A 21383-nucleotide genomic window follows, 5' to 3' on the forward strand; every position below is an offset into this window, starting at 1 on the left:
GGATGCTGGTGGATTACATGGCGAGTAACACGAGATATGCAAACCGCGAATACAATGGGCCTCTCGGAGCGCAAAGATATGAAGCGCAATGGGAGGCCCTCGCACAGGCGCTCAGGGAGCACGGGCCGGATAAATCTGTCCAGGCTTGGAAAGTGGTAAGTAAATATAATTCCCATAACTAGGATCGCTCTGTGACTTGTCTGCAAAGAAGTCTTTCTAAACATGATAATTATTTAAATTAATTTTTGAATGAAATTACTAGAGATTGAATGGATAGTTGTTTGGCCGGATACCGGATACCAAATATCCGGTGGATCTCTAGAAATTGCAGTGCAATCTGTATAATATAAATAGTGCCATCATTATCACAACTTAATAATGTGGAAGTATAGTATAATGGCAAGTAAAATGAACATCTTAATTATATCTAAGGCATATTGTTATACATTATAAAATATAATAATTATTATTTCAAAATCAGGTATAGGAATATAATTTGGCTGCTTAATTTTAAGGTGTCATTTAAAATTGCATGTGTCAATTATATTTTTTCTGTCAGACATGGCGTGACTTGAGCCGAAAGGCTCGGTCAAATAATGCTGCAGCCAACGGGGCTCGGGCCCAGACTGGCAATGCTGTGGAAATACCAATGGTCAGTCAGGAGGAACAGCTAATCCTGACTGCAATCGGAAAAGATACCTCCGAGGGAGTGGGTCCGGCGGAGTCAAGGATTGGAGATGTAAGTTCACATTTTTTAAACCATAGATAAATAAGTAAGCTCACCTGTCAGGTTAGGTTTTTTATAATGTGTTTACTATGTATTTTTATTGTTTTGTAACTTTTTTATATTTTACTTTTATATTCATATTTTAAACAACCTAACTTGAGTTGAAAAAAATATATAAAAATAATAATAGTTTTAAAATGTTAATTCACTTGATGCTATGGCAACAGCTGACAAGAAAATTGTCCTTCTGTTGTACATTAAGTGCCCTATAAGGGCCACATGCATCATTTACTATCCCGAGGTTAACCGGTTAAACCTGGAGTTATCATGGATACCAGTAGAATTTGACACTGGGTTAACCGGTTAACCCCGGGTTAGTGGGTGCAAGTGGCGCTTAGTAACACATGGAGGTAATTGACATTTAATAACATTCATTTGGGTTTGGTTTGATTTTGTTTGATATTTTACATTTAACATTTGCTTGGGGTTGGTATAGTGAAACATTTTGCTATTTTATTCCCCAAAGGGGCGGCTCCCAACCCAATATTAATTTTTATGGCGCAACTCTGGGGTGACATAGAGTACAAAATAACATTTAACTGACTTTGGAAAAGGAAGAGCTGCTTTATTTATGAAAAAAAAAACCGTAGTCGGGTAAAAGTTTTAACAACGTTTTGCTTTTTAGGGTTCCGTACCCAAAGGGTAAAACGGGACCCTATTACTAAGACTTCGCTGTCCGTCCGTCCGTCCGTCCGTCTGTCACCAGTCTGTATCTCACGAACCGTGATAGCTAGACAGTTGAAATTTTCACAGATGATGTATTTCTGTTGCCGCTATAACAACAAATACTAAAAATAGAATAAAATAAAGATTTAAATGGGGCTCCCATACAACAAACGTGATTTTTGACCGAAGTTAAGCAACGTCGGGCGTGGTCAGTACTTGGATGGGTGACCGTTTTTTTTTTGCTTTTTTTCCGACTATGCTGAGTTTTCGGGTGCTGGGAACAGTGTGGCTAGCAGCACGTTTGCTGCTACTACTGAAAATTTCGTTGTTGTTCCAACCTCCACCACCGCCACACTTACTAGGCCCGTGCTCAGCGAACAACCCCACTACTCCGCCTCTCATTTGCCCTCGTCTCCTTCAGCCAGCCCTGCATACTCCACGCTTTCTGTACTGCCCTTAAGTCCTGGACTACCCGAACGTCCTTCCCGTCCGTCTCTTGCCGCCCGTCCCGTCCCCTATGCTCGTCCAGCCGTAACCGCCCAACCCGCACGTCTCGCCCTTCCTGCACGACAAGTACACAGCTCGATGTACGTGGATCCGCGCCCCGCTGGCGTACATCCATACCCCACGCTACTGCAACTACAACAACCCACGCAGCCTGCCCGTCCGCCCCGTAACCGCACTACGGAACCGGCACCTTCTACAGCACGGTTTAACCATCTGCAGCATGAGCATAACAATATTTTAAGAGTAATTAATTTATTACGAACTAATCATTCTATTCTTTAAGGTCAGGTGGGGTAAGAGAAACATTGTTTGTTTTACTGGGGACAAGAAAAACAGTAGACTCTGACCACCACGCTAATTTAGCACAAGCTTGGAAGTAAGAATGCATAATCCATACTTGACGTACCATTCCCTGCAAGTATTTCTCTTGCCCCGATATTTCGCTTACCCCATCTGACCTTATTTATGTTTTGACTATTTTATAAATATATGAGCAATTCCGAAATCTACATTTCAGGATTGCTCATATCGCACAATACAGCTTAACTAAATAACACAAGAACCAACGTCCGAGAAGAGGGTATGAAAGGAATGAATGAAACCTTATGGAACTTATAATTAACATGCATTTCATTGAATGACTAAAATTTTATAAATTGTATGTATAAATGTCAATCTCATAATGAAAAAGTCAACGATGATCAACACAACCATATGCTGTGGGGCCGGGAGGTAAGTCATGCGCTAACGCATGTCCTCATAGCGGAGTCAGTTATGAAGTTGACCCAAAAAAATTTTATTAAGCTATGAGCTTCATCACATATGATCTTTGAGTAATTCTAAGCATTTCAAGCCTGGGAGGCAATAAGGGAAGGGGGGTACAAAGATGGCCGCCACCCGTCATCATTCAAAAAAATCTGTTCTGGTCCTGGTGGCTACTAGGGCAAGTTTGGTATCATTTTCGACCGGTCTGGCCTAGTGGGTAGTGACCCTGCCTGCGAAGCCGATGGTCCTGGGTTCGAATCCCAGTAAGGGCATTTATTTGTATGATGATACAGATATCTGTTCCTGAGTCATGGGTGTTTTCTATGTATTTAAGTATTTGTATATTATATATATCGTTGTCTGAGTACCCACAACACAAGCCTTCTTGAGCTTACTGTGGGACTTAGTCAATCTGTGTAAGAATGTCCTATAATATTTACTTTACTTACTTACTTACTTATTATTTTCGTATAAACCGGAGACGTAGAATTCATTGCTGATATTTGTTTTTTTCAGCTTCATATTAATTTTACAAGAAAAACATAAAAATATGAAAATTTAGGATGGAGATATTTGCTTTGAGAGCTAATAACTTTTGTATAGTGGCCAAAAATATCATATAAAAAATACTATAATCAAGCGTAATTCATGCAGATTCTAAACATATACACGTTGAGTAATATCCTACTGCAAAAAGATGGTGAAAAAATTATTAAATGACCGCAGCGCGGGTAGTTGGACTTTCGTTTATCTTGCGGACCGTCGTTTATCTTACAAAATGATCGAGTACGAGTATCTACGTAGGTATGCTTACTTTGCTAGATTTTATGATAACGAATAAAATACTTTCATCCATACATAATTCATCATACAGACATAATTTTATGCACTTTAATTTTAATGCACTTGCAACGATTTGAGTGGGGCCTAGTGTTATTTGACCGGTGTTTTCTGTAAGGTGGAGGTAAGTACGTAGTTCCCCAGTTGGGCTCTGCTCGGATAGATCTGGAATGACATCCGCTGTGCTGTGCCCTACCACACAAAGCGAGATGACATTTACAGTGCCCATACCCCTCTTTTGAACGTAGTTTAAGGATATACCCGGGTCCAAAATTGGGTCCGAGAAATAACTATTATAAATGAAATTATTCTAATAAAATAGCGCTCTTATTTTTGCTGATAATATTAAAACACTATTTATGAGAGAAATTGTACTACTTAGGAAGAGGCAAAATATTTATTTTCACGATAATTTTCATGCTATAACTCACTTTAAGTAATTTTATAGGTACTTACTTGTTGTTTTTAATAAATAACTTCAACCTGCACATAACATTCATTTGGATTTAATATTTGCTTCAGGTTGGTGTGGTGAAAAATTCTGTGTTTCACTCGGCGGCAAATTTTGTTTAACCCTCGTTCTTTGAAACCCTTACAACGCTCAAGATTCCATTTTTCGAACCACTCACTACGCTCGTGGTTCAATTTTGAAATCTTTCGCTTGATCGGGTATCAATATTAGCACGAGCGGTTAAACAACAACTTTGCCCCCTTGTAAAACAAATAACTATTATGCGGAGAGCTTACATTTAGAAATCATAACAGCTATTTATATTTGTCATACTAATATAGGTTATGCAAGTATGACTTGGTGACAAACCAACGAAGCCCCGAACCTACCTAACCTAACCTAACCCAACCTGAAATTGCGGTTGTACATGATCTTATTTGTTAAGCGAGCCGCCCTCCTCTTTAGACATGGGGATACCTGTGTGTATTTTTTTAACCTATACCAGAATTATGTCTGTGTACTGGAAACTGCGGACATTAAATATACAGAAAGCATTTTATTCGTCATCATAACATCTAGCAAAGTAAGCTTAGTTACCTAAGTAGATACTCGTACTCGACTATTTTATAAGATAAACGCCGCCTAGCGAGAGTCCAACTACCCGCGCTGCGGTCATTTAATTATTTTTTCACCATCTTTTTGCAGTAGGATATTACTAAACATGTACATGTTTAGAAGCTGCATGAATTGCGCTTTATTATAGTATTTTTTGTATGATACTTTTGGCCACTATACAAAAGTTATTAGCTCTCAAAGTAAAAAAACCTCCATCCCAAATTTTTATCTTTTTACGTTTTTCTTGCAAAATTACTATGAAACTGAAAAAAAACAAATATCAGCAATGAATTCCACGTCTTCGGTTTATACGAAAATGATACCAAACTTGCCCTAGTAGCCACCAAGACCAGAATAGATTTTTTTGTATGATGACGGGTGGCGGCCATCTTTGTACTCCGCCCTCCTCGACTAGACGCACGCTTCTTATCGCCTCCGAGGCTAGAAATGCTTAGAATTACTCAGAGATCATATGTGATGAAGCTCATAGCTTAATAAAAAAATTTTGGGTCATATATGGCAGCGATCCGTAACTGACTCCAGTACAGAGTTGGTAAACGTTGTAAACCTGAAATGCAGATGGCGCTAGTGACATTCTCACAGTGGTTAAATAGTTTTCTTCGCAATGGTTGAATTCGCGTTGAATGGCGGATGGTCATGGTCAGCTACCGGAATTGGTAACGCATTGGACCGGCGATCCAAAAATGTGGGTTCGAGTCCCACGTTGACCAGAGTATTGACATCTGTACATACAATTTATACATAGATTGTAATGTGGTATACGTCCAACAATAAAAAAGGAAAAAATATTTAACGTTTGGGCTACAATTTTATTTATCTCGATCTCTTGGCTGTGATATATTTGTACGGCAATTTTATTATTACTAATCTGTTTCATTATACTTATTAATCATATTTAAGTAACCAAAATAGCTCCTCATTAGTGTGCGGTGTATCAGTGTTTGGTAATACCATAATAGTCAAGCCAATTACCGGGTGTGGCCTGTAACACGAGCAAATAATTAAAACGTAGATTGTACTCCTCAAACGGTGACAATTTTGTTCAACAACTTTTAAAAATTATGAAGTATTTAGACTCCCTATTTTTCATACAAAATAAATATTATCTTCAATGGACGCCATTGCCACGCCATATCATTGTGATTGACGTTGCTTGTCACGCCTTAAAACATTACAAAATTCGCAACACATTGCGTCTTAGAATAAACTTTAAAATGTATTCAAAATCAAACCACAAGTTATTTTTAAAAGTCGCTGAACAAATGTTGGTCAGTATGAGGAGTACAGTCTACTGTTTAATTTTTATGTATGTATGTATGTATGTACTATGCAGTAGTAGTAACACGGGAACGAATGGACAAACACGCGTTACCCTGACGTTGAACTAACTATCTACTTAAAGGCTCATTCTCTGACCCATTGATGTATATATTTAAGGACTGGCCTTACGGGCAATAAGAATGGGGACAGTACAGCGGTGTGACACCGCTACAACGCGATTGGTTGATGATCGCATCACGCGCGCAATTGGTTGATGAGTTTGCATCACGCGCGCGATTGGTCGCAACTAGTTGCGTTAGGCTGCACGAATTCGTGAGTGACACCGCTGGACTAGTACCATTTTTAGTGCCCATAAGGGCCATAACGCCAGTCCTTATATAGATAAAGTATTTTAATGTTGACCTTGCCAAGGAGCAAGACCTTATTTCAGTTTATGAGAGCCTTTGGGATACAATATTATTAACGCCTGAATTACTCAAGATTCCTCAGATCCACAGATAATAAATGGTTCCAGACCGTTAGTCACCAAACAAGTCTGTATTCTGCGTTTTTGTTCCTTTGGGTTTGTTATATATAGCAAAGAGAATTTGAAATAGAGGCGAATTGTCAAAGTAAATTATGTAGCCACAGTAAATTTGCTGCCATTTTTCGACAGTAAATTCAAACTGTTAGAACGCCATTTATTTGACTTTGATCCTTATTCATTCACTGATATGTATTAAGCTGTTAAATATTAATATTAACGCCATCTACTCGACACTAGACCAAAGATATGGTGCAATCTTTTCGAGCGTTGGCGCCATAACCTTAATTTTGATATTTAACAAATTAACACATATCAGTGAAAAAATAAGGATCAAAGTCAAGTAAATAGCGTTCTAACAGTTTGAATTTTCTGTAGAAAGATGGCAGTAAATCTACAGTACATTAATTTACCATGACAGTATCTAGTGACATGTTTTGGTTTATCCTCATTCGATAATTTTTGAGTATTTGTCAGAGAGATCCAATTTACATAGATGGATGTGACTTTAAAAGTAATCCCACTGACCTAGACAAGTCTGTAACGATGTGCTATTAAAATTAGTAGCAGACTTGTCTTGATATGGCTCTATAGTAAGCGTTTTTAATTTAGAAGACATGTCAAGATCGCTTACCTTCTTTCAAGTTCTTTCTAATGCTAAAAATAACGAACTATAGTTAATATCTCATACATAGAATAAAGGAACTACTTCTTAATTATTATAATAATTATATTACAAATACAAATACAAATGCGTTTATTTCATTACTTTTTACATATTTTGTTAATATTGTTTCAGTAATCTTTTGGAGGAGACGGAGAACATAGAAAACTTGGAGGATACTGAAATAATGGAAGAGGAAGATGATTAATAGTAGTTAATTAATGTGACTTCATTCTTTCACACTTCTTCATGTAAGGCGTTATGTTTGTCTACACTCAAGTATACAATTGTGTTTTTAGCTACTAATACGAAAAAATTATATATTTATAATTCTTAAATAACTCAATTCTAATATCAGAGAGTTTATCTTATTAGTCCCTTATACCCTTAGAGCATTTGATAACTGGAGTCGCCATTGAGAGCTTACCCCTCTACCGAAAAACGCACAATTTTGCAAACTTTTGTATAAACTGACATGGCTATTTGTACATTACATACAAATCATGCAATACATTTGACGTCCCCTCCCCCGCAAAAATCGGCAGACTGTTTCGTACAGAAAAAGACAGCGATGCCGTCTCAAGTTACTAAATGCTCTAAGCTTATACTTACCTATTTAGATATTTAATTCTTAATGGAGAACAAGTAGCCAAATTTCATTTGAGATACCTTGGTGATGTAGGTACATTCTTACGTGCTATGGTGGTGGTTTAGGTTCTACAGTTCACAGAACCTCCCTTCTATTTAAAGTTGTAAGGTTTTGAAAAGGTTACTACAATAAGGCAATATAGAGGGCGCTACTAGGCCGGTTTACGTGAAACCGGTTCATATTTGCATTCAAGGGAGGAAGAAAGGAAGGAAAGTAGATTGTTAACCAAGTGACGAAAGGCACTAATGTCATATAATAGTGCGCTATTATGTCCGAGACACTACGGTAGACTAGTGCTCGACGCTGCACTAGTATTCGACATGGGCACTTTATGTCAAAGTGACAAGGATTAAATTTGAATACAGAAAAATCTTCGCCGTTCAAATCTAACCTATATTACTTTGACATAAAGTGAACGAATAATATATAGTGCAGCGTCGAGCACTAGTACTTCTACCTTAGGTCCGTGGGGTAGGGGGGCTCAGGGGCTCCACAAGGCGCTCAGGCCGCTCAGCAAACGCCTAAGGGAGGCGACAAGTGACCCTCGCGCAAAGATTGGCCATAGCAATCGGCATTAAATATTGGGCACCCTATGACCCTACCAAGGGCGCAAAATTTTGATAGGTATTTAAATTTTTTAGCTTTAGCTATCTTATATAATTATTAATAAATGAGTCTGGATCCCCTTTAAAACCAAATCTCAATTGCTTATCTTAAAATTTCGAAAAAAAATCGTATATTTAGAACAAAAATGACCCTCTTTCAGGACATGAGAAATGAAAAAGTATTTAAGGCATATCCTTATTTAGGGACGCCATCTAGTGAGATTTTGTGAGTAAGTGAGAAGTTTAAAAGAATGCATGCATACTTCGGCGGAAAGCCAGAATACCGTCTATAATATTTACTAATCTCTGCTTGAGCATAGCAAGACATATGAGGTAGGTATTTGTATCATAATAAAACATAGTAATAAGCAAAATATGTATTTATTAGCCGCGCACGCTTTTCCTGCGCCACTCTTAATAAGAGTCCGTTTTGGGCATGACGATGAGGAAGTTCTTGAGGAGCCCCTTCTTCAATTTCTTCTAGGATTTCCACGGGAAGATCTCTGCAAGAAAAATGAGAAAATCAGTATCTAAGTACAGCATTTCCGGAACTATTAGTCGAGACCCATTGGTAGGTCGCGAGCAAATATTGAGTGAGCCCTGAAACTACTAGGACATTTGTGTCGAAAGATGGCAGTAAATTTACTGACTACATAATTTACTATGACAATATTCATCTATTTCAAATTCTCTTTGCACAACAACATGGAATTTTCTTCAATCACTCAGTGAACAATGAAATATATTATATTTGCTCTTATCTTTATTTATTTATTTAAACAATACGTTTATGTAAGGACAAATTATTAATGTTAAGCACACTTACCTGTAATATTGCATTATGTTGTATAATACGCAACATACATTTATCATCGACGATGCCTTCGCTGGGCTGTAGTGTAAGACGCGGTCGTGACCCAGGCACCGGAACACATTTTTGAGGTACCCATTGGTCCGCTCAATTATGTTGCGCACACGACAGTGCCAGGCAGTGTACCTTGCTTCTGGGCTTCCCTGGGCAGGATTCAGCACTGGCGTCATGAGCCATGGCTCGAGAGCATACCCCGAGTCACCTGAAATTATAATTATTTGGTTAACTACACAACAGTTAAGCATCCGAACAATTAACGAAACTTCCCTTTTACTTAATTATGTTTTATAATAGGTATATTCACTAAGATATGATCGAAGTACAGACAGATACACGCACAATTTTCTGCTTACCCAAAAGGAAATAATCCCCAATGTGGCCGTTGTACAATCTTCTTAATTCGTCCTTAATGGAAGAATTGTTAAATATGAACGAGTCATGCACTCGGCCGGGAAACCTTGCGTTCACTGCCAAGATTTTGCAGTTGACATCTGCAACCTGAAAAGTATGAGGTATGATTTTTATATTTGTAGTACTTAGTTTGTTATTTATTTATAAGATTGCTGTGCCCTTGCAGGGTCCATATTATGTATAAGTACCTACCTACCTAATATTATGTAAGTACTTAATATGTTTGCAATAAATGCTTATGATTTTTTATTTTATTTTATTTTTTCTTAATTGAGTATTAGTGACAACTAAGTAGTAACATAGATATTAATTTTAATGAATTATCTGGATCTATCTAGATTACATCTGTGTAAGATTGTCCCATAGAGATTATATTTTATTAATTAATTATAATATACTTATATTGTTGCCCGTTAGGAGGATTTTATGATTAATATTGAAATATTTTTATTTGTAACTATAATTAAAACTTACTAGCTGTACATTAAGAGCATGAACGCCTTTGCGGTTTAGATACTGCACTCCATGAGGCAGAGGTGGAGGAAATATCTTCACTTGGGTGCAGTCTACTGCACCCAAGATATTTGGCAGACGGTATGCCTCCTCAAATCCTGTGGCAACTGATCGCCGGGACCGTTCATTTCCAGGAAATATTATCCATTGGTCTTTAAGTCTGTAAAAATTGGCATGTTTTAGAACTTAACCTTAGTCATACCTAGCTAATAGTGTATTTCCAAATTATGTATCCAATGTAAGTAAACTTATACCTAACTATCAAATAATACCTATCTCATTGCACAATACAGCCACACTCTTACTTATAAATTCAAAAAAGGCAAAACTGCTAAGATAGCCCTAGCCTTATTCTCTATATATATATTCTCATACATAGAAAACCTATCATTCACCACCTGTATATATTTGGCTCGAGGAATAAGAAAGTATGTTTAAGTAGAACATCACAGAACCAACAGTTTTTTATGTAGTTTTTCAGTGCTCAAATGAACATACCTTCTGTTGACAGCGTCTACAAATTGATCGAGATACCGGCTTACGGTTGTTTGACCAATGCATAAACCATGGTCCTGACCAGTCCCACGTTGGTAATTTCCATCAGCCAGCAGATGTAACGCTGTTAGAACCTAAAACAAATAAATTAGGCTTTTAATTATTTAAGTAAGTACATTTTCCCCCTTAAGCAATACATTTTAAGGTAAAAATTAGCTTTAGTAACCTTTGTTATAAACAACAATTGCACCCAAATATGTATCAGCTAATTTTGTGTGATTGTGCGTCATCTTCACATACAAACTTTTGGATTTTAAATATATATAGTAGAATTTAGTAGCATGGTCATAATTTCTTAGAAGTTTCACGTTGAAAACAACACTTGCACTGAGTGTGCTATCAAAATTATTGCAGTCTTATCTTGGTCTAACTCTATTAACTATACGAGGAACACTGCAATATTATAGCTCACCTTAAAGTGAGTTGGCAATCCATCACCATTGTGAGGCTGAAGGTCCACGTTCAGTTCTCCACATAAGTAAAAAACCACCTCCTTCCGAAATCTATATATATGCCGGAACTCTTCATCCGGCATATCGAAGGGGTTTGCGGCATCCCTTAGAGTTCGGCGCTGAATCTTTCTTCTTTCTTTTTCCTCCGCAGCAGCCGCGTGCTGGTAGAAAAAAAATCTCGACATCCCTGCGAAGAAAATATTGACAATATTATATGCAGCGGAACGTTTTAACTATTAACTCTTAATAAAAACATAGAAAAACTGATACTTACTGGTAATTTATATCTTAGAATAGGTTTTTTCAAAAGCTCTGCATCCACGACAAGGCTTGTCGTGACCTAAGAGGCACTTAGATAAAACTAACTAAGTTGAACTGTCAAAATGGGACAATCTGTCAAATTATCCACATGTTATCCAACGACCATGTTATGCAAATTGTCTTCTATCATCTACCGCTGTCAAATGTAGATAACTCCATATATCGTCTGCAACCATAGTAAGGATGATAAAATCAAGAGTGACTACCGTTTTTAGGGTTCCGTACCCAAAGGGTAAAACGGGACCCTATTACTAACACTTCGCTGTCCGTCCGTCCGTCCGTCTGTCACCAGGCTGTATCTCACGAACCGTGATAGCTAGACAGTTGAAATTTTAACAGATGATGTATTTCTGTTGCCGCTATAACAACAAATACTAAAAACAGAATAAAATAAAGATTTAAATGGGGCTTCCATACAACAAACGTGATTTTTGATCAAAGTTAAGCAACGTCGGGAGGGGTCAGTACTTGGATGGGTGACCGTTCTTTTTTTGCTTATTTTTGTTTTTTTTTTTCATTGTGGTACGGAACCCTTCGTGCGCGAGTCCGACTCGCACTTGCCCGGTTTTATTAACATAATTATCACCGTATCGCGTGATATATACAGCCTTGCTAAGCCCACATGCATCAAAAAACCGGGCAAGTGCGAGTCGGACTCGCGCACGAAGGGTTCCGTACCATAAAGCAAAAAAAAACGGAAAAAAATGCAAAAAGAAAACGGTCACCCATCCAAGTACTGACCACGCCCGACGTTGCTTAACTTTGGTCAAAAATCACGTTTGCTGTATGGGAGCCCCACTTAAATCTTTATTTTATTCTGTTTTTAGTATTTGTTGTTATAGCGGCATCAGAAATACATCATCTGTGAAAATTTCAACTGTCTAGCTATCACGGTTCGTGAGATACAGCCTGGTGACAGACGGACGGACGGACGGACGGACGGACAGCGAAGTCTTAGTAATAGGGTCCCGTTTTACCCTTTGGGTACGGAACCCTAAAAAGACAACACTTGATTTGAAGTTCACCTTGTCAACAGTATAGTTGTCCTTTTTTGACAAATGGCATTTTAAAAGAGCGAGGAGAGATAAATTATACTAGTTGCTGCGCCGTCAAAGAGAACAGAAAACGTAGGGGCCTTGTCAATTTGTATAAAGCTGCCACTCATTTAAACATTTTCCAATTTGGAAGTGTAATAATAAAACTAACTATTCGTTTTCGAACTTCGTCCGACACACGTCCGACATTTTAATAAAGCCAGCCATTGAATGGATTTTTCATAAACTCTAGGCATTGACAATCGTGGTGACTTACGAATGATAGTCGATAACGTCATACAATATCGACGTGGTATTCTTATCGTAGCCTGTAGCCATGTTCAGCAAAACGATAAAATTACGACTATCGTTAAATGACGACAGTCGATTCCACGCGCGATATGATAAAACCTTGCTAAGCCTACAGATTTCATAGCGTGAAATCAGAGTCTACAAATGAATGCGTAGTTCTGGGCTGTCTGTCTGTTGCTTCTAGGGGCCTACGGCGAAACTCTATCGCTCTGCATATTTGAATGATAGAGGCTAATAGATGAACGGTATCTCTGATTAAACCTTGGGTATTTAGGGCCACTTGCACCATCCCACTAACCCGGGGTAAGCGGTTAAACCGTTAACCCAGTGTCAAATTGTACTGGTAACCATGGGAACTCCAGGATTAACCGGTTAACCCTGGGTTAGTGGAATGGTGAAAGTGGGCCTTAGTGGCCTTACTCGTTAGCGTAAACGTTGTGCTCGTTATAGCACGCGTCGTCAGATCGTTCTCCCGTGATCCCCCACAGCAGCCGGCACTGGTCCGTGTGTGTGCGGCACGAACCTCGCACGCAGTACGCCTGAGAAATAAATAAGCTTCAGTTAGGACAACTTTTGAGAAAGCCGGTAAACTTTTGACACCAAAAGCGAAACGCAATAGAAATCAACAGTTTTTGGAATCTCAAAAAGCCGTAAATAGTTAAATAATTCTTTTTCGTGGTTTAAGAACACTCAAGCAAGAGTCAAGTGTTAAACTTCTAGGCAGTGGCGAATTTGCAGTCTTTGCCGCTTTAGGCCCCAGGCTCTGTAGCCGCCCCTTTCTCAGCACCCATCATATTGACTACTACATTTTGAGTTATTTCTTGTTATCATCAACGAATTTTTTGTCACAATTTGCCGCCGTAGGCCGGGGCCTACTGAGCCTAGGGCAAATCCGTCACTGCTTCTAGGTCACTTGAAGAGCCGTATCTAATTGTATGCGAATGTGACGCGCGGTTTTTACCTGTCCCTTCCGACAAGGCGTGGCGTCCATCTTATGCACGTCTAGCGGACACAATGGAGAGCTCCCGTCACAGAACTCCGGCAAGTCACACTCGCTGTTCGCGGCACGACATTCCTTGCCAGGCGCCTTGGGACGACATGTCTGAAATTAATGCAATGGCGGAAATCAGCAAAAATACCCTTAGTTTAAGGGCGTGAACGAAAGCCACCGGACACAAACCGCGAAGGATTTCAGGAGAGTTTCCGCACTCTTTTTTCGCGGCACAAAAATGACAGAACTAACTACCTACTTACTACTAAATTTGTCAACTCTCAACTGGATGAGGCAAGGACTCGGGCTATGAAATCGCAGCGAAATAGGGCCCAAAAGCAGTCAAAATCGGGCTTTATATACCTACAAGGCTGCATGCTACCGGAGACACCTTTGAAACATAACAAATAGGACGTTAAGCAAACAGGTATGCTTTTAGAGAAGAGAAGGATCTTCATATCGCAGCACTGCCCGTGGCCACAAGTGGCGTTAGCCCGCAGGGTGCAGTCAGGCTTGCAGCACACGGTGGTCCCCGTCTCCAGGGGAGAAGGCTCCGGGTGCTGTTCCGCAATGGCATTCCTCGCTTTCTAGGAACTGTTTGAAAAGAGAAGTACCTTTATATCGCAGCACTGCCCGTGACCGCACGTGGCGTTAGCCCGCAGGGTACAGTCAGGCTTGCAGCACGCGGTGCACGCATTGTGATCCCCGTCTCCAGGGGAGAAGGCTCCGGGTTTCGGGTGTTGTTCCGCAATGACATTCCTCGCTTTCAAGGAACTGTTTGAAAAGATAAGTACCTTTATATCACAGCACTGCCCGTGGCCGCACGTGGCGTTAGCTCGCAGCGTGCAGTCAGGCTTGCAACAAGCTGTGCAGGCGTTGTGATCCTCGTCTCCAGGGGAGAAGGCTCCGGGTGTTGTCCCGCAATCGCATTCCTCGCTCTCTTCCAGGAACCCGTTTCCGCAAGTTGGTGAGTCGAAGAGTCTCTTCGGTATGTTGCTGTAGATAAAAATATTTGTTGGCGATCGTCCAATTTTCAAACAAAACGTTCGCCTTAAACTTCTATGAAATTATGACACATAAATAACACTTGCACTGCGTGGGCTATTAAAAGCACTACAGACTTTTCTTGATCTAACTCTAGTATTCAGGACACCTATTAACCATAAAGCTAAAATATTTTTTTTTTCAGTAGAACACAGTAGTCTCACCGTAGACAGTAGTCAAAGCCCTTTTCAAAAGAACGACTGAGATTCCTGAGGCTGCAGGAAGACCAGCGCACGGGAATAATGGAATCGCTGGTATATGAGCTCATGACGCACCGCTTGTCTGGGCACGCGCATCCATCCTGGAAATAAGTAATAGATACATCATAGATTTTAAATATTTATCAATTGCGGTTGGTTCCATTATTAAATACATAAATTTAATTTATTTATTGAAACAGGGATTGGTATTTGTTTGCTCCTATTTTTAATAAGTGTATCTAAAGGGTTATTTATTATACTGGCAGTGGCAAGCTAATTTCTTTAGCAGAAAAGACGCGAAATTCAAAATTAGTAGGTCCCTACAGAAAATAGATCCTGCGCGCCTACTCCTTTAAAACTTTCTGCCCTTTCTACTGACAAAGCTAGCATGCCAGAATATAGGTACATCATCGAGAGTCTGTTCGGAAAGAGAGAGCCGTTAAATGTATGGAGCCCAATACAGTCCACGACTCTTTCTCTTTCCGAACAGATTCTATCCTTTTTAGGGGTCCGTACCCAAAGGGTAAAACGGGACCCTATTACTAAGACTGCTGTCCGTCCGTCCGTCCGTCTGTCACCAGGCTGTATCTCACGAACCGTGATAGATAGCTAGAGTTGAAACTTTCACAGATGATGTATTTCTGTTGCCGCTATAACAACAAATACTAAAAACAGAATAAAATAAAGATTTAAGTGGGGCTCCCATACAACAAACGCGATTTTTGACCGGAGTTAAGCAACGTCGGGCGAGGTCAGTACTTGGATGGGTGACCGTTTTTTTTTGCCTTTTTTTCATTATGGTACAGAACCCTTCGTGCGCGAGTCCGACTCGCACTTCCCCGGTTTTTCTGGAAACGTTCTACTGAGAAGGACAGAGAAAGATTAATTAACGGCAAGATAGCAGTATAGGCAACGAAAGGATAGAGATGTCCCCTAGGTAGACCATACGGTGGGTTTGAAAAATACCTGCTCATCGTCATGGCCCATGCCAAAGTTGTGGCCCATTTCGTGCGCCATGGTCATGGCCACGATCCCAAACACGCTGGAGTGGTTGGTCTCCACACCTGCTGACTTCTCAGTCGAACAGATCATGCCTACGTGCGCCTTGCCAACGACGCCGTCTTTGAATTTTTGCCGGCTGAATTAAACACATTAAACAAAAATATAATTCAAATTGGGGTACAATCCTAATACCTAAGGCTTAGGTTAGTAGGAATAGTAGGTACGTAGGGGGAGGGGAGAGGGTTTGGGCTATAGTCCCCACGCTGGCCCAATGCGGGTTGGGGACTTCACATACACCTTTGAATTTCTTATTCAGTGTAAATTCAATGTTGACGTAAGTGCCCTTGTGGCCTATTTGCTGAATAAATGTTGATGTTTGATGTTCGCGGAGGTATGCAGGGGCCTTATTCCACTCGTGCAAAGCTGACATTTGCAATCCACATCAAATCAACAGTTGATTGTATCACATGTTCAATGGAATCGCGTTCTATCGCAAACTTGTGATCGAAAAAATAAGTAAGAAAAAATCAACTTTGTTTTATCACTACTATACGGTTTATAATGACTTTGAACTCGGGGTAGGTCGGTTAAGTCGGTTTGGTTTGGTTGTCACCTAACTGTGGATTGCTAATGTCAAATTTTGACAGGCGTGGATACTATCGCTAGACTTTTTTGTCCATGGGCTTGGGCACCATCTTGGAGTTTTTGACGTGCGAAAGGGTATTTTATAGCGTAGAGTAAAGCTTTTTTTTTCAATATATACGTTTACAGGAATTAATGACATCTTGTGAGCGATAGATGAACTAACGCGCTATTCACGGTGCGGCGGCGAGTAGTGGAACTATACGTGACAATTTCCCTCAATCAAAAGGGGACTACACTGTTGATGGTCGATAACGGCTATTATTAATTGAATTTTAACAGCACGAACGCCTTATCGACAAGCGTTCTTTTTGTTGAACCCACACCTACACGTCAAATAATGCTCACTCCACACATTCACCTATGAACGCTCAAAAATGCCTATTCACGCAAGTTTTTTTTATGTAATACTCTGCAAAGTCAGTTGTACATAAACCATATATAGAAAAGTGAGTTTTTTTATTACTGGGTGGAATCAGGGATGAAAATCCCGGAAAAAATTAAATGCTTATCGCACACACAAAAAACAACACAAAATTTCGTTTTTTCCGGTTTTTTCCAGTAGGATAACTCAGGTTAGACCGGGCTGTGGCCGGGCCGCCGGAGCTACCGGAGCTTCGTTTTCTATGCAAAGCGTTATGTCATCACCAGGGCTCGGGAGTGGCACGGTGAGGGCCCGGCCCGGTCTTGCTATGCGCAAAGCCCTGACCCCCCCCCCCCCCCAGTATCTTTCAATTTTCATTATGACATTGATGCATCAAGGTGATTTGCTTACAGTACCTATGTTTACAGATGGGCTACCGCAAAATGCGATAATCGAAATTTCGTTATCTGCTTCTCTGTCGATCGAATGGCCAAGAGTAGTAGAGGCAGAAAACAATATTTCGATTTGTGTTTCGCGGTAGGCCCTGGGATGTGCTATTAACGTCCTCTACGCAGGGTTTTGCGTAATGTTGCCTATTTCCTGCCTCAAATAACAGTTTGACAAAAACTAGTAGAAAATAAATGAGGGCGCCACTTTCTACGTTACTGTCCCTTTTTTGACGTAAAATGCTTAAAAATGGCATCAATTTAGTATGGCATATTTTTAGTTCCAGTTTATTTAATTTCTACTTTTTATGTCGCACTTTGGGTATAGGCACTAACTACTGAAATAATACAATAGAACTCTTTGTATATATATTTTTTTATAATAAACTAAACGGGGATTGGCTCTAGTCACACCTGATTGAAAGTGAGAGCCTGAAGATGATGGAGCTCACCGGCTCAGTAAGTAATAATAGCCTATTCACTCTTGCTTTAAAGACACCGAGGTCAAATTTCCCAGGAAACACAGATGACGGGAGCGCATTCCATTCCTTAATCGTCCTTAAAAAAAAATGAGGCAAATCGTTTTGTGCGGACAAATAGTATATTAACAACGAACGGGTGCATTCGCTTTGCTCCTCCCGCCTGAACGTCCGACATAGACCTAGTATTACATAGATGAGCATACGCGTGTCTTCGTGAGGGACAAAACATTCGCAAAGCGACAATATTAAAAACACGTTTTAACATTCCTGACAACATACCAAAAATAATCTACGTAATTTGGTCGGGTTATTTGTTGATAAACCATACTAAATTTTTTGTGGGGAACAAACAAAAAGTGAGACTGTGACAAGGACAAGCAATAATACTTTCTCTGCTACTCCTACTGAAATTTCCATAAGTGCATCTAGTTCGGTCGTGTACCTACTAACATTCGTTGTAAGATTTAAATTAAAATGACGAAATTGATCCTTTGTTGGTCTTAAATAAATTAAATTATTTTTTTAATCATAGGGTAATTAAATAACAACAATCTTAACAAATATGGCGTAATTGATCATGATTGTAGGATTGCTTTCAAATAGGATCCATATTATATTAATATGATCATTTATATGACAGTTTAATTAATTGCCTTGTATTTTTTAGAAATCATAATTCCCTCAGTGAGAGTGCTATTGGACGGTCGACGCAGTCTTAATATCATCTTACTGACGTACATTTTTACATATCAAACGACAAAGAATAAATATTCTTTGAATAGGTAGGTATATCTTCCTTTGACATGGCTGCTATTATACCTATATTCTTTAGGATTTGATTTGCCGTGTGACATCGCTTTCTGGTTGCAACTTGGTGCCATCTAGGAACGTCCATACTATATACTTATATGAAAATAAAAAATATTTATCACAATACCTTCTACTACTACAGGGCGGCACCTTTAACCTTATTTTGGCAGTGATATTAATATATCCCAACAAAAATAGGTTAGGTGTCTAATTGTGCATCAATTATATTTTCAGTGGCTCATCTTTGTTATATATACTAGCATTTCGCCGCAACTTCTTCAGCGTGGAATTATTAATTTAGGTAGGTACCTAGCTATTATTTTATTCAATCAGTTAATGGGTGATTTCTTGAATGAAAACTACCCTTTGTCGTTCCCCGGGACTCAAACTATCTGTATGTACCCAACTAAATCGTGCACCAGCGCCGGTGCTACACCGTGCGGGCGGGACAGTTCCTATTGACAAAGTCTGTTGTGCAGTTTGTGTTAAGTGCCCATGCATACAAAGTTCCACCGCTTTAAAGGATGATTTCTGGAATAAAAACTATCCTATGTCCTTCCTCGGGACTCAAACAATCTCTGCACCATATTTCAAATAAATCGGTTCAGTGGCTTAAGCGTGAAGAGGTAACAGACAGACAAACAGACAGCCGCACTTTCGCCTTTGTAATATTAAGTAGCTATGGATATGCACTAGTCCAAGCACCAAGGGCGTTGTTAACTGTATGGGGTTCGTATGAAGGAAAGGCCGACTTCTAACACGAAGATGTATTTCGGAAAAAACACAATTACAAAAATGTCACGAAAACGTATGTGCATAGGCTCGCAGCCAGCAGCGGACTGCCTGGCGGCGCATAGTAACAGATTGCATTAGATATGCTACAAACAAATATCAACCTTAAGACTAAGGAATTAAAAGCTAATTTAACACGACTATGAGTTTTCATAAGTAAAACATAACTAGGTACAGATATAACGAGCGCATCGCCAACAGGCGTGTAAGCGATAAGATAGAGATTCCGTGTCGGTAAAAGACAATAGATAGGTATATTAATAGTTGATCGCTGGCTGTTCATATTGCCGGCGAGGACTCTCTTTACACTCTTTACTCGCAGCGATCTAAGCTGTCAACGGTAAAATCGCTTAGCGGTAGGTACTCGCTAACGCTACGTCTTACGTAGGCGAACAACGCGCGAACGCGGCGCGGCGCGGCGCGGCGAAAGCGGCCGCCGCCGCGCCGCGCCGCGCCGCGCCGCCTGACATTCGCGTGCAAATCGCGCCGCACCGCGTTCGCAACGAGATCGCTTACGTAGGACACTTCTATGGGCATCAAAGGATTGATTTCGCCGCGCCGCGCCGCGCCGCGTTCGCGCGTTGTTCGCCTACGTAAGACGTAGCGTAAGCGATGTTCGCTTGGCGGTCGGAGAGACCATGAAACTAGAAAAAATAGTCGTATTGTTTTAGAACATCTATATCGATATTACTAACGAACCTCTGTAACTCAAAAAAAAATGTAGTTTTACGTTTCTATGTATTACCTGCTTAACACGAATTTTAATGTGTTTTTAAGACTAACAAAAACCTACAAGAACCTCTCTAAGTCGATACCCTCTACAAGACAAAACCTCGTTAACACGAAGTTTTGGCGTTTCCCTTGAGATCCGTGCTATCGAGGTTCCACTGTACTTCTATTCTGTGACTAAGGTTACAATACTTAATTCACGTAGGCTGATATTTGCTTGTAGACCTTATTAACCTTAAATACGGTGTTTAAAACGTCAAACTCGCATTCAAACACTCGCTTCGGTCGCAGCCGGACGACAAAACTATCAGAAGTATCAGAGGGCCTACCGCGAACCACGTTCGACGTGTTGCCTCCCTGTCACACTTACGTACGAATTTACAAGTGTGACAAAGAGGGAACACGTAGAACGTGGTTCGCGGTAGGCCTTCAGAACTAATATACTCGCTTCTCGCTGCTTGCGCCCCAACTCGTTTCCAGTTTTATAGCTCTAATCGCTTCTCGCTCATCGTTCTTAGTAAAACCAATCCCAGTATATTGAACCTAAAAAAATAATATATTATATTTACATTATAACACGAGGTACGAAAAATATACCAATTATTTTACACTACTGGAAACTGCAACTAAAACGTTCGATATGTTTCGGAAATGTTTGGGCACAGTCATTTGTAAGGTCAAACATGCCTCCCATCACCCATCAAATTAAATAAAATGTTCCGTAGGTTGTATGTCTAACTGTACACAGGATACAGGTGTATAAAGACGGGCCAATAACACCTGCTTTATAGGTATCTATGGTTTTATTTTTGAAGATTATCTACCTATACCTACGTAAAATGAACACCAACAACGCCGTTGTGGTTGTTCGTTTTTCGTCAAGTTCTTAAAATAGTCCTATTCTGCTTTTGTTACCCATTCTACATTCGTCACAATCGTCGGTGGCTTTCAATGTAGAATGCGTGACGAAAGCAGAATAGGGCTGATTTAAGAACTTAGCGAAAAACGAATAGGACGACCCAAGACGATACCACTACG

At 39.9% G+C, this 21383-nt stretch overlaps 2 protein-coding genes, 1 long non-coding RNA gene and 1 other non-coding gene across 5 annotated transcripts in view; 2 read left to right on the forward strand and 2 right to left on the reverse strand.

The window, feature by feature from the left end:
* Positions 1–21383, reverse strand: part of LOC134675367 (disintegrin and metalloproteinase domain-containing protein adm-2-like) — a 51960-nt gene that overhangs the window by 22259 nt on the left and 8318 nt on the right. The window contains exons 3-7 of the mRNA XM_063533579.1: positions 16045–16216; positions 15043–15179; positions 14449–14830; positions 13805–13945; positions 13264–13382 (exon numbers count right to left, since the gene is read on the reverse strand). Of these exons, the coding sequence (XP_063389649.1) occupies positions 13264–13382; positions 13805–13945; positions 14449–14830; positions 15043–15179; positions 16045–16216 (951 nt within the window). The remainder of the gene's footprint in view (positions 1–13263; positions 13383–13804; positions 13946–14448; positions 14831–15042; positions 15180–16044; positions 16217–21383) is intronic.
* Positions 584–7474, forward strand: LOC134675300 (uncharacterized). The gene is made up of 2 exons (XR_010099729.1): positions 584–739; positions 7256–7474. It is a non-coding gene; the product is annotated as an uncharacterized LOC134675300 (long non-coding RNA).
* Trnaa-ggc (transfer RNA alanine (anticodon GGC)) lies at positions 5291–5362 on the forward strand. Its single transcript has one exon. It is a non-coding gene; the product is annotated as a tRNA-Ala (tRNA).
* On the reverse strand, positions 8701–11694 carry LOC134675198 (putative nuclease HARBI1). 2 transcript variants are annotated; one of them, XM_063533407.1, is made up of 6 exons: positions 11137–11694; positions 10668–10798; positions 10131–10329; positions 9599–9743; positions 9201–9447; positions 8701–8877 (listed from the first exon to the last, which is right to left on the reverse strand). In XM_063533407.1, the coding sequence occupies exons 1-6, from the start codon at positions 11359–11361 to the stop codon at positions 8721–8723; spliced, it is 1104 nt and encodes a 367-aa protein (XP_063389477.1). In that variant the 5' UTR covers positions 11362–11694; the 3' UTR covers positions 8701–8720. The 2 variants fall into 2 exon arrangements, with proteins under 2 accessions (XP_063389477.1, XP_063389478.1); XM_063533408.1 differs by lacking the exon at positions 10668–10798 and having other exon boundaries at positions 11137–11276.

The sequence above is a fragment of the Cydia fagiglandana genome, chromosome 21, assembly GCF_963556715.1.
Source record: "Cydia fagiglandana chromosome 21, ilCydFagi1.1, whole genome shotgun sequence".
Classification (NCBI taxonomy): Eukaryota; Metazoa; Arthropoda; class Insecta; order Lepidoptera; family Tortricidae; genus Cydia; species Cydia fagiglandana.

Excerpts from the sequence above, each read along its gene's own strand:
- LOC134675198 (XM_063533407.1), bottom strand. The coding sequence starts at position 11,361 with ATGTCGAGATTTTTTTTCTACCAGCACGCGGCTGCTGCGGAGGAAAAA. Across the intron at positions 10,330-10,667 it reads GTAGACGCTGTCAACAGAAG|ACTTAAAGACCAATGGATAA; the intron begins GTATGTTCATTT and ends CAATTTTTACAG. Across the intron at positions 9,744-10,130 it reads ATGCTCTTAATGTACAGCTA|GTTGCAGATGTCAACTGCAA; the intron begins GTAAGTTTTAAT and ends CATACTTTTCAG.